Source organism: Macaca fascicularis, chromosome 3 (genome assembly GCF_037993035.2).
Source record: "Macaca fascicularis isolate 582-1 chromosome 3, T2T-MFA8v1.1".
Taxonomy (NCBI): domain Eukaryota; kingdom Metazoa; phylum Chordata; class Mammalia; order Primates; family Cercopithecidae; genus Macaca; species Macaca fascicularis.
Genome location: NC_088377.1, coordinates 200,377,457 through 200,391,897, shown reverse-complemented (window position 1 = coordinate 200,391,897; position 14,441 = coordinate 200,377,457). Strand labels below are relative to the sequence as shown.

Here is a 14,441-nt window from a genome sequence, read left to right as displayed (position 1 = left end):
CCCCGCACTGTGGCTGCGCTTCCCGCTGCACTTCCGGCTGCACTTCCGGCTGCTAGCTCAGCCTCGGGGTCCTGACACCCTCCAGTCCACGTCCTCACATCCTGACAGCTTCTAGCTCTGTTCCCTCACGTGCGGTTCAATAAAGGAACAAATGAACGAAAGGCTTTACCTAGACATTGAAGGGATCAGATGACAAGCTCTAGACATTTGAATCAAATCCTACTGTAATGCAAAGACAGTTTGATGTGGTATGAATTTAGTATCTCTGTTGCAATTTAAAGCAGCAATTAGTATTATACAATATATAATTATTGCATTATAATTTATATTATGTATTAGTTATCTTATTATATATTATCTTATTTATTGTGTATTTATTGAAGCAAGGTCTTGCTCTGTCACTTGGGCTGGAGTGTAGTGGCATGATCTTTACTCACTGCAACCTCGACCTCTCAGGCTCAAGTGATCCTCCCACTTCAGCCTCCCAAGTAGCTGGGACTATAGGCATGCTCTGTTACCTCCAGCGAATTTTTAAATATTTTCTGTAGAGATGGGGTCTCACTATGTTGCCCACGCTGGTCTTGAAGTCTTGGGCTCAAGGGATCATCCTGCCTCAGCCTGCCAAAGTGTTGAGATTACAAACATGAGTCACCACACCCAGCCCATTGTTTTAAAATAGCAATATCATATAATTATTACTTTGTTTTTGTGTGACTGAGTTTTGCTTTGTCACCCAAGCTGGAGTGCAATGGTGCAATCTCGGCTCGCTGCGACCTCTGCCTACTGGGTTCAAACAATTCTCTTCCCTTAGCCTCCCGAGTAGCTGGGATTACAGGCATGTACCACCACAACCAGCTAATTTTTGTATTTTCAGTAGAGACAGGGTTTCACCATGTTGGCCAGGCTGGTCTCGCACTCCTGACCTCAAATGATCCACCAACCTCGGCCTCCCAACGTGCTGGGATTACAGGCGTGAGCCACTGCACCCAGCCATTACTATCATCGAGGCAGAAATTTGTCATTTTGTGGTAAAAAGCTGAACCTTCAAAATAACCAGCCACAAAACTGCCAGAGCTTGCTGTTTTATAGGAGATGGACAGAACTTGGCTGATCACATGCAGAGTCTTCACTTAGAGGCCTAGACATCTTCATTTTCCTCTCCACCTTGTTCACTCTTGGCTAGGAACCCCATCCTGACACCTCTCCACCACCTGCCCTACACACCAGAGTTAGAGGTGCTTGGTTTATGAACTTAGCACTTAAATAACTCTACTACGTAGACTCTAAGCAGCCTTACACGGGCGCTCATACCTGGTGGGCCTGAGGCACATCTGGAGTTTCTAGTGATGCATTTGTATTTGATCACTTGTTTTGAACATTTTAAAAGAAAATCAACATTTTCTTTAAATATGTTAACATTAATGTAATATGAATTTATGTACTTACTCAAGTATTGGTATGTAATTTTATTTTATAATAAATATATTTTCACTTTTATTGAAAGTATTTAGAAACTATTTTCATCTGCAAAACTTAGCTCATGGCCAACTTTTCAGAGACATTTCTGTATTCTTGAAAGTAAAACACTCCTGTGTTCACACCAAAGCCGTGTGTTCCCCATGGATGTATTCCTACAGTTATTGCACAGGTCTGGGTGGCATACGCTGAAAGGAAAACTGACGTTTGCTTGTTTGTTTGTTTGTTAGTTTTTACCGAGGCCAGCACATTGCTTTTCTGATATTGAGGTTTAAGTATAAGATAAAATTTTAGAGGTCTCAAATATAGTGTAAATACCATGGACAAGTAGGAAAAAGTACTGGATTTAAACATGGATTCCATCACTGTTGTGTGACATTGAGAAGTCATTAAATGATTTGAACCTTACTGCTTTTCATCTGGAAGATAATTAATGCAATATTTTGATGTCTTACCTTCACCAGGTGGCTATTAAGACCAAATAAGAGGTCTAAAAAGGTTTAAGCTATGCATTATGCAAATTATTTGATAACTCCATGCAGGTAACCTAAGATTTTGTTGCTAATAAGGCATCTTGACGGTGAAAAATCAACCAAATATTATCAAATACTTCAATTTGCAAATAATCATTGAAGTCAGATTCCACAGAAGCACAAGCACACTTTCCCCGGGCGTCGCCCTCCCCGACCGGCCCTTGCACTAACACCCAGTGGTGCCCACTTTGTCACACTGGGAAATGCTGATCACAAGAAGTAAGTAATGATTCTCTTAAAATTCAGAAGGTACATGGTATACACTGAATTACTCAAATGCTTTCTACCACCATATGGTTATTCCTCCAAAGCTCATTGAGATGAACCCACAAGCTAACTATAGTCTCAATAATTGTGTTGGTGCAAGCATGTTTCACAGAAAAGGAGTTTGCGAGGCAGTTATCTCATGAATGGCATTTCTATTTGTGACGCTTCTTTCACCTTGCACCCGCCTCACTCTGTTTCTCTCCTTCCAGCCTGCAGTGGCGTCTGGGACAACATCACATGCTGGCGGCCTGCCAACGTGGGAGAGACGGTCACGGTGCCCTGCCCAAAAGTCTTCAGCAATTTTTACAGCAAAGCAGGTACTGTCCGTGGGTTGAGTTCCTGAGCTCCTCCAGGGTGTTTGCATCTGAGCGTCCATGTTTTCCATCCAAGAAGCAGGAACATCACTTTCCTTCAGGCATCTCCTCCCACCCTGGGGGTCAGGGAACGGCTGTGGCATACTGGGGTGAGTGCCCGTCTTAGGGTGCAGAAGGGCATCACCTGCCTTCAGCCAAACCGCAGAGAGCAGGGCAACTGCAGGGAAAGAACCAGGTTAGACAGGAGCCACATGGGAACCAAAGCATGGGAAACATGCATGAGAGGGGAGGGGAGACAAGGGGGGCATAAAGGAGGCTCTCCTCCTCCTGCGGAGTCGGCCTGTGGACCCCGGAGAGCACGCTCTGGAAGTTTCTGGGAAGTGACAAGTGTGGCACCCAGAGCCTCCATGCTCAGGACAGAGGCCCCGGGACGCACCTAGTTTACCGAACCCATTCCCCCGACCTCCCTGCCGCCTCACTGGCTTGATGCTGCCTGGAATTCGCAGTTTCTCTGGGCTTCCAGGCTCCTCCTCGGCACCCAGGGCATGCTCCGTGTGCGGCAAATATCTCTTGGCCGAGTCCTGAGAGAAGGGTTTATTTGTTTTTGTGAGTGATTCAGATTTTCACAGTGTGAAGAAATCTGTTCAGAAAAATAGAAAACATAAGAAACATCTGGAAACAGAAAGCATAATACTTTGAAATACTATGGAGAATTTGCTTTTACCTTAGACAGAGGTTAAAGGGTAAGGACTTTGGGAAGTAATAATGCTGTAGTGTTTGAAAGCAGATTATTGGAAAAGAGATTGGGACAGAGGAGAAGGAGATTCCGAAAGGAAGATTTTGACTTTCTCACCCCGAGTTGCCAGCAGAGCAGCCTGAAGGTGGGGACCGTACTTGCGTTAGCATCATTACCCACTCCTGAGTTAGAACCGAAGTCACTTTAGAGAACCTGGACTTTAAGAACTGTTCCCTCCAATCAGTAGCATTTCTACCGAGCAGCTTGGGCTGCATCCATTCTTCTGGAGAGCTGGAGAGAATTGGCATGGACTCTGGCTTTTCCTAGTCGATGGCATGGTTCTGAGGCTTCCAGAAAGCACCCAGCAGCCTGGTAGTTTGCACACTGGCAAACACCAAAACACAGTCCGGCGTCTGCCAGACAGAAGCCATCTGGGCACCAGGCGCCCAGGCCAGTGAGGCTCTGGCCCTGCCCGGAAGCATCCCGCGCCCCCTGGAAGTGTGAAAACTCCCAGTCGGTTTTGGGTGAAATGCTTATTCCACCTTTTTCCCAAGTGGGGAGCATGACACCACCTTGCTAGTGTGAGGAAACCTGTGGTGTTTCCCCAAGTCTGAGTAGTTGCAGCTAGATGGTCTGAAATGCAGGGGAAATATGCTGCTACTTTTTCAACCCATTGGAAAAACGTGAGCTATGCGATGACATGCACAGACTGTGGACGGATGGTCCCCATGGAGTGTCCGCATGGAATTCATCCCTGGGGCATTCAATGGGCATCCTTTGCAAATACTTAGAGAGATGTGGATGTGACTGGGGGCCAAGCAGGACTGGGGTGAAACCACCTGGCATCGTACCACAGGGGCTGAGGCTTCAGAGACTAAATTCGGCAGGGATAACTGGAGAGTCTTGAAATGAAATGAAAGTCAGGCTCGCATCTGCGTGGTGCTCTGTGGTCTACAGAACGCTCTACACATGTGATGGCTGCTCCTCCCGTGACCTGTAAGGAAAGCTGGGTCACAGAACACACGCGGAATCATTTCCGCCCACAAACCCAGGTGTTCCAGAAATAAGTCACCATTCTAACGAAGCGTTGTTTTCTCTTTTGATTTCTCATCCTTCCAGCAGGTGGGAGGTTTGGGGGCTGTCTGTCCTACACTAGGCAGGTGGCCTCTGGGCATCATCACGCGTGCCCGGCTCATCGTCACAGTGACCAGCACACTGGCACCCTACATCTCTGTGCCAGGCGGGACCCTGGGCCGTGTCCAGAAGCAGTGGGCAGCTCCTTCTGCAGGTCCTAACCCTGCCCTGCAGCAGTGGGACCCGGGATGCAGGTGCTCTCCTCACCCGGGCTGGACTTTACCGCTGCTGCTTGGGGAAAGCTGTGAGGATCAGGTGCTTCGGGCATTTCCTGTCCCATCCCCTCCAGGAGGCAATGAGCCAGCTGTCTGCATAGAGGGGAAAAAGGAAGCAGGAGCCGGGATGAGAGGCACAAGGACTCATCACCGGGAGGACAGCCTTCTGTGGACAGCTCCTGTTCAAGCCCCATGCTCAGCACCCAGGAGGCAGCTCCAACGGCCGTGTGCTGGCCTCTCTCCCTTGACTTACTTTCTGTGTTTCCAGTTGCTCCTGGTGCCCACCTGCCAATTCTGCATGGCACTGTTGTAGCCAGACCCAGGGCAGCAGCTCAGCCGCCCATCCAGCACAGGTGTAGGGCCAGGTGTGGTTCTGGGCCTTTAAAGGGGCATCAGCACATCCCCCAGTGGAGGATGATGTAGCCTCATGGGGCTTGGAATAGTCGCTGAGAGCACTGAAGCCCTAAGGGAGGCCTTCAAGTATTCGTCATCTTGCAAGTGGGCGAGAGCGTGCCCCCGTGCCCCACAGCCTTTCTTTGCATCTCCCTGGCCTCTCTGCATCTCCCTGGCCTCTCTCTGCATCTCCCTGGCCTCTCTGCCCCTGGATGGTCTCTCTCTGCACCTCCCTGGCCTCTCTCTGCCCCTCCCTGGCCTCTCTCTGCCCCCCCCCCCCAATCTCTGCAGGTTGCCACCTCAGGCATTTCCTCTCCTTCCACATTTGCCCCGTGTGTCTCAGGAGTGAGAAGTCAGAAAGGATAAAAAACCTGTGAGGGAATCTGCACTTCACAGAATGACTGACTGACTGAGTTTTTGGAGTTTTATTTAAGTATCTTCTTTGGATTGGTAAACACTGATCTGTAGGAAGGAAAAAAGGCCACACCTCGCAGAAGATGAGTGACAGCCTCAGCTCCCACCAAGGTCCTGGCTTCCAGACTCAGGATCGGGGCCTGTAGGTGCCCTGCTCAGGTGAGAGCCAGGCTGTCAGGTGTGGCGCTTGGCCCATCACTCCCCAGTGTGACTTTGGGCAAGTGACACTTCTTCCTCAGCCTTGGCCGTCTCATCTCTGAGATTAATTGGAGAGCCGCCTCCTGTGGCTGTCAAGATTAACTGGGTTGATGCAGACACAGAGCCTGGCGTTCCTGAGGGCTCAGTGAGTCGGAGCAGCCACTACCACATGACTACTATTATGATAATAACTATTAAGAGTGCTGTTCCTGAGTCTGTGGTGGGCACATCATTTATCTTTGTAGACCTGTCTCCTTGTCTGCACAATGGGGCGGTGGGACCAGGTCTCTAGGAGTCTCGCCCCTTTTAGGGCTCTGTTTTGCCTGTACTGTGTATGGGGTCTCTGCAGCTAAGCGGCCCCCAGACCTTACTGGGGCTCCCTGTGTGAGGCGTGGGCCTTGTAGTCAGAGCCCCTGATTGGTGATGATGTCGGGGTGCCAGTGGGCAGGGCCAGCCCTGTGGCCTCGCTGAGACCAGTCTCCTACCCCACTGCTCCCCAGTAGAGCCAGGGCCTGGCCCAGCCAGCCCTCCCTCTGCTTCTCACCACTGCATGACAAGAATAACGCATGCACCCCACTCAGAAACCGAGTCTTCGAAGCCTTGTTTTCCCTTCTGTAAAATGGGAACTGTAGTGCCCACCAAGTCTGTCTTGCAAGGTTGTCTTGAAATTAAAAAGTCATGGGAGTGAAAATATTTGCTAAATCCAAAGCCCCAGACCCTTCCAGTCCCCCGGGCAGGGAGACAGGGGCCCCACTCTGGCCATGCCAGGTGCAGGAGTGCATGGAGGGGTCTGGCTTCCTGGGCTCTGCTGTGGGGGTGATCCTGACGCCATGCAGCCATGCTCGGGGCAAGGCTGGCACGGCGTTCAGTGCCTGGTTTTATTCTTACAGCTCAGACACCTTTGAGAGCTCTATCACCTACTGTTCTGTGTGGCCGTCTGCTAAGGACACACAAATACAAGGAACATTGAATTTCTGAACTTACATACGATTTTAGTTCCTTAGGAGCAAACGATGAGATTGTAAGGGCACAATTGCCTTAATTTCCTACAATTAAACTGTAATTCCGCCATCCTTTCTTCCAACACCAGTGGCCAAATGGAGCCTGCCCTACTGGGTCACGGTTGGTGGTGAGGGCCTGGCTGGGAGGAGGGAAGGTGCTGTCAGGAACTGGGGCAGGCCAGGCACCCAGTCACTGTCAGTGGTGAGGGCCTGGCCGGGAGGAGGGAGGAACTGGATGTCAGGAACTGGATGGAGCCTGCCCTGCAGGTTCATGGTCGGTAGTGAGGGCCTGGCCGGGAGGAGGGAGGGTGCTGTCAGGAACGGAGCAGGCCGGGCACCTGGTCACTGTTGGTGGCAAGAGTGCTGGCCGGGAGGAGGGAGGGTGCTGTCAGGAACTGGGGCAGGCCTAGCACCCAGTCATCGTCGGTGGTGAGGGCCTGGCTGGGAGGAGGGAGGGTGCTGTCAGGAACTGGGGCAGGCCGAGCACCCAGTCACCGTTGGTGGTGAGGGCGTGGCTGGGAGGAGGGAGGAACGGGATGTCAGGAACTGGATGGAGCCTGCCCTGCTGGGTCATGGTCGGTGGTGAGGGCCTGGCCGGGAGGAGGGGGGGTGCTGTCAGGAACGGAGCAGGCCAGGCACCGGCTCCAGGACGGCCAAGGCTTGGCTGTAAATATCACTTATGGTGGCAGAACCTAAGAGTCTGTTAAGAATTTTCGTTCTGCCCCAGAAGAACTACATTTACAGTTGTAGTAATTCTGACTTACGACACAGCGCGTTCACTCTCATCTCAGGCCCCACCAGCCCCGAGAGGTGACCTGCAGGCCAGGTCACGTGGACTGGGAGGCCAAGGAAGGTTTTTTGAGTGGAGTCCTGTCTCCTAGCTGAGCCCTGGGCATGGGAAGCATTTTCAGAGCGCACGGGCTCAGCACAGACTAAGGTCCCTTCTAAGGCCAGTTTTCATGGACTTGCAGATAAAATATCTGAACTTCACTTTCCAGGAAACATAAGCAAAAACTGTACGAGTGACGGATGGTCGGAGACGTTCCCAGATTTCGTCGATGCCTGTGGCTACAGCGACCCGGAGGACGAGAGCAAGGTAGGCTCCCACGGGCTGCCACGTGGTGGGTTCCGCTTCCTGACCCTGCACCAGCAGCCCCCTCCTGCCCTGCAAGAATTATGTAGATTTTTCCCCTAAATAATCCTCTGAGTACCGACGCTACTTCCCGCTTTCCAAGTTAAGCGGAGTCCCTGTTTCCATTCTGCTGCTGCACTTGGGATTGTTTGATTGTTCCGTCATTTTGCAGGCAGGGAAAGGCAGGTTTTCCTGACCTGCTGTGTGCATGTCTGGGAGATGGTGAGGAAGATCTAAGAGTGGCCCCGCCTGCCCGAAAGTAACTTTTCAGATGGGTCCTGGAGAGCACACCCTTTCCGCATTTGGATTTCTTGTCCCATTTAAGATTTTGCCACATTCTGGGCATTGAGAAGCCAGTGCCATGGTTTCCTGAGCCCTGAGCCTGCAGCAGGAGATGTGACCACAATTAGGGTGTCTTTTCAAGCTAAGAGACCTGGCTTGTCCTCGTCCAGGAGGCGTCTGGGAGCAGGGGTCCCAGGGTGAGTTGGGGACCCCCCATCCGGGCTGCACAAACTTGCTGCAGTGACCTGGGGCTCTCGGGTGTTATGTCCACTGCAGGGCTGTGATGTTTCAGTAATGAGGATGTTTCTCCCAAGTGTGGGATGCGTGGCCTTAAGCTCTGCTCCATCTGTGCCAGCTTCCCCAGCTCTGCCTCAGGCGGCTGCTCCTCCCGAGGGCTCACTCTCCACAACATCGGCCTGTGGTTTATCAGCAGACAGACCTCCGTCCTTCCCCGCAGCCCTGGCAGCACCATGTGGGTGCCCGGTGCCCTACCAACCCGCAGCCAGAGGTGTGTGCAGAGGGTGCTCCCTGCACAGGCGAGGCAGGGGGCAGGGGATGCACTGGAGGCTGCTCTAAGGAGCCCTGGGAAGGGTCGCACTCCCCACATGCAAACTTTCTCCTGCAAGCCCACAGAATTCCCGGCGAAACCATCAGCTCGTGGGCCAATCGCCTCCTGCCCTGACCGTGCTCCACCTGCCCCTCCTGGAGGTGTGGCTTCTGCCCTCGGGGTCCCCAGGGGATGGTGGCAATGCTGCCTGGCTGCCTCTTGGGAGAATGAGCCCAACTTTCTCCCAGAGGCTTCCTCTGCTCACTTCTCTAAGATTCACAACTCTAAGCCAGTTCTCTCTCCACCAAATTATTAAACCCTAGGAAAGGAAGTATCTTATGCAGTGACCAATATCCCAACAACTGGAAGATAAAACTCCTGACCCTGGTATATTAGTTCATTTTCACTCTGCTGGTAAAGATGTACCTGAGACTGGGTAATTTATAAGAAACAGAGCTTTGATGGACTCACAGTTCCGTGTGGCTGAGGGGGCCTCACAATCATGGCAGCAGGCAGAAGACAGAATGAGAGTCAAGCGAAAGGGGAAACCCCTCATCAAACCATCAGACCTCGTGAGACCCATTCGCGTCCACAAGAACAGTCTGGGGGAGCCGCCCCCATCATTCAGTTCCCTCCCACTGAGTCCCTCCCACAACACGTCGGAATCATGGGAGCTACAATTCAAGATGAGATGTGGGTGGGGACACAGGCAAACCACATCGCGTGACCAGTGGATAAGGTGGTGGCGGCTGATGTTGGCGGGTGTTACCGTGAGCCCACTGTCTGTGTTACTTCAGTTAGGCTTGAAAACAACTCACTGCATGGATGGAGAAGCTGAGGCTTAGGGGAGTGGTGAGGTGTGCTCCCCACTGGTGAGCAGCCACAGCCAGGCCCCGGTCAGTCTGATTCCCAGGCAGTCTGCTTGTTGCCATCTGGTCAGGACAGCACCCGGCCCCACCGCCCTCCCTGAGTGGGTTGAAGGCACCTGCAGGAGCCACCCGGCTGGGGACTGCATTGACCTGTGGGCCCGTCTAAGATGCGCTGTCGGCCATGGCTTCCAGTGGAGTTGAGAGAAGACTGAGTTGAGTGTTGGGGGCCCAGCTCCAGTGCACATGGCTGTGAGCCCTTGAGGAAGGCCCTCAGGAAGGTCCTGGGGCGCATGGCTACACCCAGCTCAGCCAGGGAGAGGGGGAACGTTGAGGCCTCTGTCGTCGCACACCGTGGCTGACAGCTGGCTCCGGTGTGTGAAATCACAGCAGTGACAACACCGTCTGCCCCAGGCTTCCATAGGAAAGGGAGCAGCCAGGGGTCTCGGGGGCTTCTGTAGCCTGGGGGGGATTTCAAGGTCCAGGTGGGATCCCCGGTGTGTTAGAGGCATCACCTCTGAGTCTTCGTCTTTGTCTGCACCTGGCCGGCAGCCGTGCCTGGGAGACATTAGGACAGAGGTGCTGGTGAAGAGCAGAGACCAAGACCCCCAGCAGCATCACCCAGAGCCCCACATGTGCAGGCTCCGTCAGGAGGCCTGGGCCTGATGCTCCTTTGTTCATTCTCTCCTTCCTTTATTCACTCCATGAATAAGCATTCCCTGGGAACCTCTGTTCCGAGCCCCTGGGTCATAGAGAGTGACGTGGATCTGGGAGGCAGTGACAGCCACCGCCTGCGTGGCAATGTCAGCTCGCAGAGTCATGCCCAAGCTTCTTATCTCCCGTCTCCCCCGGCCACACCCTGGGAGGCATCCCAGGGACACGTGGCAGGCTCTTCTGGGTCCATTGGTCCTTCATCAAGGCCTGTAATTAAACCCTGCCTGCGTGAGCACAGTTACTCTGTGATCCCCTGATGCTTTGCTGTTTAGTCTGAAGGACTATTTTTCTTCTTAATTAAACATTTCAGAGATTCTGCAAATATTATAAGTACATATTCACTGCTAAGGGATTAGAAAGTCAAAATATTTTAAAGTGAGAAAGCAAGGAAAAGGATGGCACAAAACCAAAATGAATAATTTTTCTTCCTGTTGCAGTTTCTGGTCTTTGAATACTTTGAATACTTGGTTGGTTTAGGGACTCGTTTCCAAGATGAGGCGACGGCACATAGCGCAGGGCGTTCTGGAGGCTGCAAGCGCCAGAACAGGCCCCAGGCAGGCGCGGGGCGGACACGCACGGCCCTGGGCCGGCCCTGCCCTCCGGCGAGCACAGGACTGCCTGGGAGCGGAACTGAACAGAGTTTCTCCTGCCCAGAGCTCATGCTTCGTCCCATCAGTGCCCACTTGCTTCCCAGATTCACATTTTTAGTTGTGTTTCCTGCTTGCACAGGGCCAAAGTCTGCCCTGGGTGTTGTGTGTGCAATCATTATTGTTCATTGTTTTCAAAATTAATTAAATTTGAGAAAAAAAATTAGCCTCCACAGAAGCCACAGACTTGTCTACATGTGTGAGGGAATCAGCAGAGATGTGGGTGGGGGAGCCCCTGGGAGGAGAAGGGCTCTGGGGACCAGAGGGCTCTGGGGCAGCCCTGGGCACTGCTGAGCAGCTGCATCTCATCCGGACCCAGAGCCTGCTGGGCTGTATGGGCCTTGGCTGTGGTCTGGGCCTTTATTTGGAGTCTCACCTGCTACAGTCAGATCCTGAAGCAGGTTCGCCAGCCAGGGATCAGTCTCCATATCCGAGGTCTTCCCGTCTGTGTCCTCCTCCTGCCAAGACCAGCTTTCAGGCCTAAGGGAGTCAGGTCTTCACTGAGTAAAGGGTTTCATCCCATGGTGTATCAAGGAGCAACGGCCTCAGCCCTTGCCCTCCACTACTGTTCCTCTCCCCTTTCCCACCCACACTTCCCTGTAAGCCACAGTTCTCCCAGCAGACTGAGGGCTCGGGATCACCAAACGTGGGAGGCTCCCCCAAGCCGTGTGCTGGGGCCCAACCGCCCTACCCTGCCCTGCCCTTCATCCCATCACATCCCTTCTGTGCTGATGGGTTGGGGGCTGGGGTTCCCATTGTGTGGAAAACAGAAAACGGCTCAGGCAGAAGATGGGAGTGGCAGCGGCCAGCAGGGCTGGTGTGAGGCTGGGGATTCCACTCACCCCGGTGGGGCTCAGGCTTCCAAGAGGCCACTGAGGAGCTCCTGGGACTCATCGTGGTATGGGCTCTGGCCCAGTGGGTCTGGGTGGGGCCTGAGACCCTGCCTTTCCAGCACATTCCCAGCTGATGCCAGTCAGAGTCAGAGCCTGGAATCCTTACACGAGAGGCCAGAAGCCTTGGCCTCATCATTCCAGGCCTGAGAATCCGCCCAGCTGTCACTCACCGATGGCTGAGTGATGTTGCACAAAGCCCTGTGCCCGCCCTGTCCCACTCCTGGGATCAGACCCAGAAATCTCGGTCTGTGCGTCCCAACGGGCTGGAATTGCTGCTCAGCTTCTGAAAGGTGCCTCTTCAAGCCTGTGTTTCTTGAAACAAGGCACTGAAAAGCACACTTTGTGTCAAAAGCCCAAAGGGAATGGGAATTCTTGGTGATTTGGATTTCATCTCAGGCACCGATGAAAGAGCACGGAGTGGGGGCCTCCCTCCTTGAGTCAGGGTCAGGCAGGGGTAACGCAGTCGAACCTCTAAGACCCTGAGCACTCACAGCCCCTGCCGTTGCTTCTGTGGTGGAGGCGGCCGGGGCGGAGCGCGGTGCTCCCGGGAACGGCCCCAGCAGCACACCATGGTGGGCACGCGAGGTGGCCGGCTCCCGTAAGTCTTCTGTGTCACATACTTGTTAACTCCATTCCTACATAAAGAGCACGTCTGCTAAATTTAGCCACGAGAACTGTTTGGCATTTCGGCCTTCCCGTGCTTCAAGTGCATGCATTTCTTCCATGTTACGCCACATCCCTAAAAATAAGCCTGTGCCCTCCTCCAGCACTCAGGCCCCCGTGGTGACTCGTCCCACTGATGGCACACCTCACTCCCCAGGGCTCCCATCCCTGGCGACAAAGATCACAGCAGCTGGCACTGCGGACGCCTTTGTGGGAGGCCCCATCTGGTCATCCCGCCAACCCTCCTGCAGCCCTGCAAGGACACACCAGCCTCCCACGGTGCCAGGAGGGGCCTGGCAGAGACCCCCAGAGCAGCCTGCCCCAAACCACCTCTGAGAGCAGCAGCGTTTCCGAAGGAAGCCTCCCCTCACGGTCCTCAGGCCCAGCAGGTGGCCAGCTGGTGCCAGCCACGAGGGCACTGGCTCATCGAGTGATGGGAAAGGGGACAGCAAGGCAGCCACAGACAGGGTGGACTCGACCACGGACACAGTACTGCAGAAGCATCCCAAGGTGGATCAGGACGGGAGGTGGACCTGTGGCTATTGCAGGGGCCACGAGATTAACCTCAGGCCAGGGCAGAAATCTGGCCACAGGCAGAAATCATTCACCAGTCACCTGGCACAACCAGACAGGATTATGAGCACTTTTCTGCTGTTTAGTTTTAATCTGTGCATGTGATGCTTAATACTTTCCAAATAAATGGATGAGTCTTTTCAGGGCCAAAGGAGATACGGGACCAGGGAAGGAGGTTAAGAAGGAAATGCACGGATATGCTGGTGCCCAGGGACGGCGACTGGGTCTCCAAGTTCTTTAAGTTCTAAAGGAATCCGCTAGGGAAGATTCTCCTAATGGGAGGGAGATGAAGGCGAAGGAATTAGAGGCCCACGTGGTCAGGAAGGTGGAAGGACGGAGGAGCACACCGGGATGATGTGCAGTGCCGGACGGGGACCTGCAGGAAACACCAGCACCAGGGCCACCACGGTGCACCAGGCGCTTCTGGGCGTGGAGCTGGCCGATGCCGGAGGAGGGGAGGTACGTGCCTGGCACAGGACAGACCATCCAAGGCAGCAGGGTCTGCACACCAGGCTCTGCATGAAAGAGTGTGTGGCCCCAGGCAGGGGTTGAAACTCGCCCAGCCTCGATGGATAGGAGGGCTGTCTCTGGGCTTGGGCAGCCTTGGACAGGACCCCTGGCATTCTGCTCTGGGGAAGGGTCCAGCCTCCCTGCTGCTCCCCTTAAGGGGAGGTCTGTATGTGGCTGGCAGATGTTCAGCTTGGGCACCCAGCAGCTGGCTCCTGGGCCCCACAGGTGGGTGGGGTGGGGCCGCTGGTTCCGAGAAGGTGCGCGCCCTGCCGCTTGTTGCCCGGAGACCCCAGGGAGCCTCCAGATTGTCCACCGCACACCACACTGGCCCCTCCAGGACACACAGCACTGACCCCTCCAGGACACACAGCACATGCTCCAGGATTCAGCAGAGCCTCCAGATTGTCCACCGCACACCACACTGGCCCCTCCAGGACACACCGCACTGGCCCCTCCAGGACACACTGCACCGACCCCTCCAGGACTCAGCATTTATGGTCCTAAGAAACAACTGAATTGAAGAAAGTGTGGAAACCCACAATTCAGGGTTCTAGGGAGGTCTGTGAAAGACTTAAAAGAAAAACAAAGAGAGAAGGAAGAGTTTTGAAGGGATTCACCTACTGCCTGTCAGGCACCACCTGTCATGTCAACGTGATTTGGAACCTGTATGGGAGCAGGGGGCTTGTGGAGACCACTGTGGGCGGGATAGCGGCCGAGCAGGCAGAACAGCAGGGCCTTGAGTCTGGGGCTCCCGGTAACACTCTTGTTCTCTCTCTTGTTCTCTCCTCTCCCTTTTGCTCTATTTTCTGCTTTTTCAAAAATAAGAATATATTGATTTTATATTTACAAAAATCAAATTTTAAGTACTAAAAATATCACTTAAATTTATACGAGCTTTGCCTTTGAAGCCCAGACTTTGTCAGCACAATGAGG

General features: G+C 53.5%; 1 protein-coding gene across 12 annotated transcripts in view; it reads left to right on the top strand.

Annotated features, from left to right (window-relative positions):
* Positions 1-14,441, top strand: part of VIPR2 (vasoactive intestinal peptide receptor 2) — a 111,290-nt gene that overhangs the window by 29,748 nt on the left and 67,101 nt on the right. For 10 of the 12 annotated variants that reach the window (XR_012433238.1, XR_012433239.1, XM_074036655.1 and 7 more), the window contains exons 3-4: positions 2,486-2,593; positions 7,680-7,777. Coding sequence is in view for 10 of the 12 variants with exons in the window: in XM_045388029.3 (XP_045243964.2) it covers positions 2,486-2,593; positions 7,680-7,777 (206 nt within the window). In the remaining 2 variants the exon portion in view is untranslated. Of the gene's footprint in view, positions 1-2,485; positions 2,594-7,679; positions 7,778-8,459; positions 10,545-10,659; positions 14,330-14,441 lie in introns of those variants that run through there. The other 2 variants (XM_074036656.1, XM_074036657.1) reach the window with 2 other exon arrangements.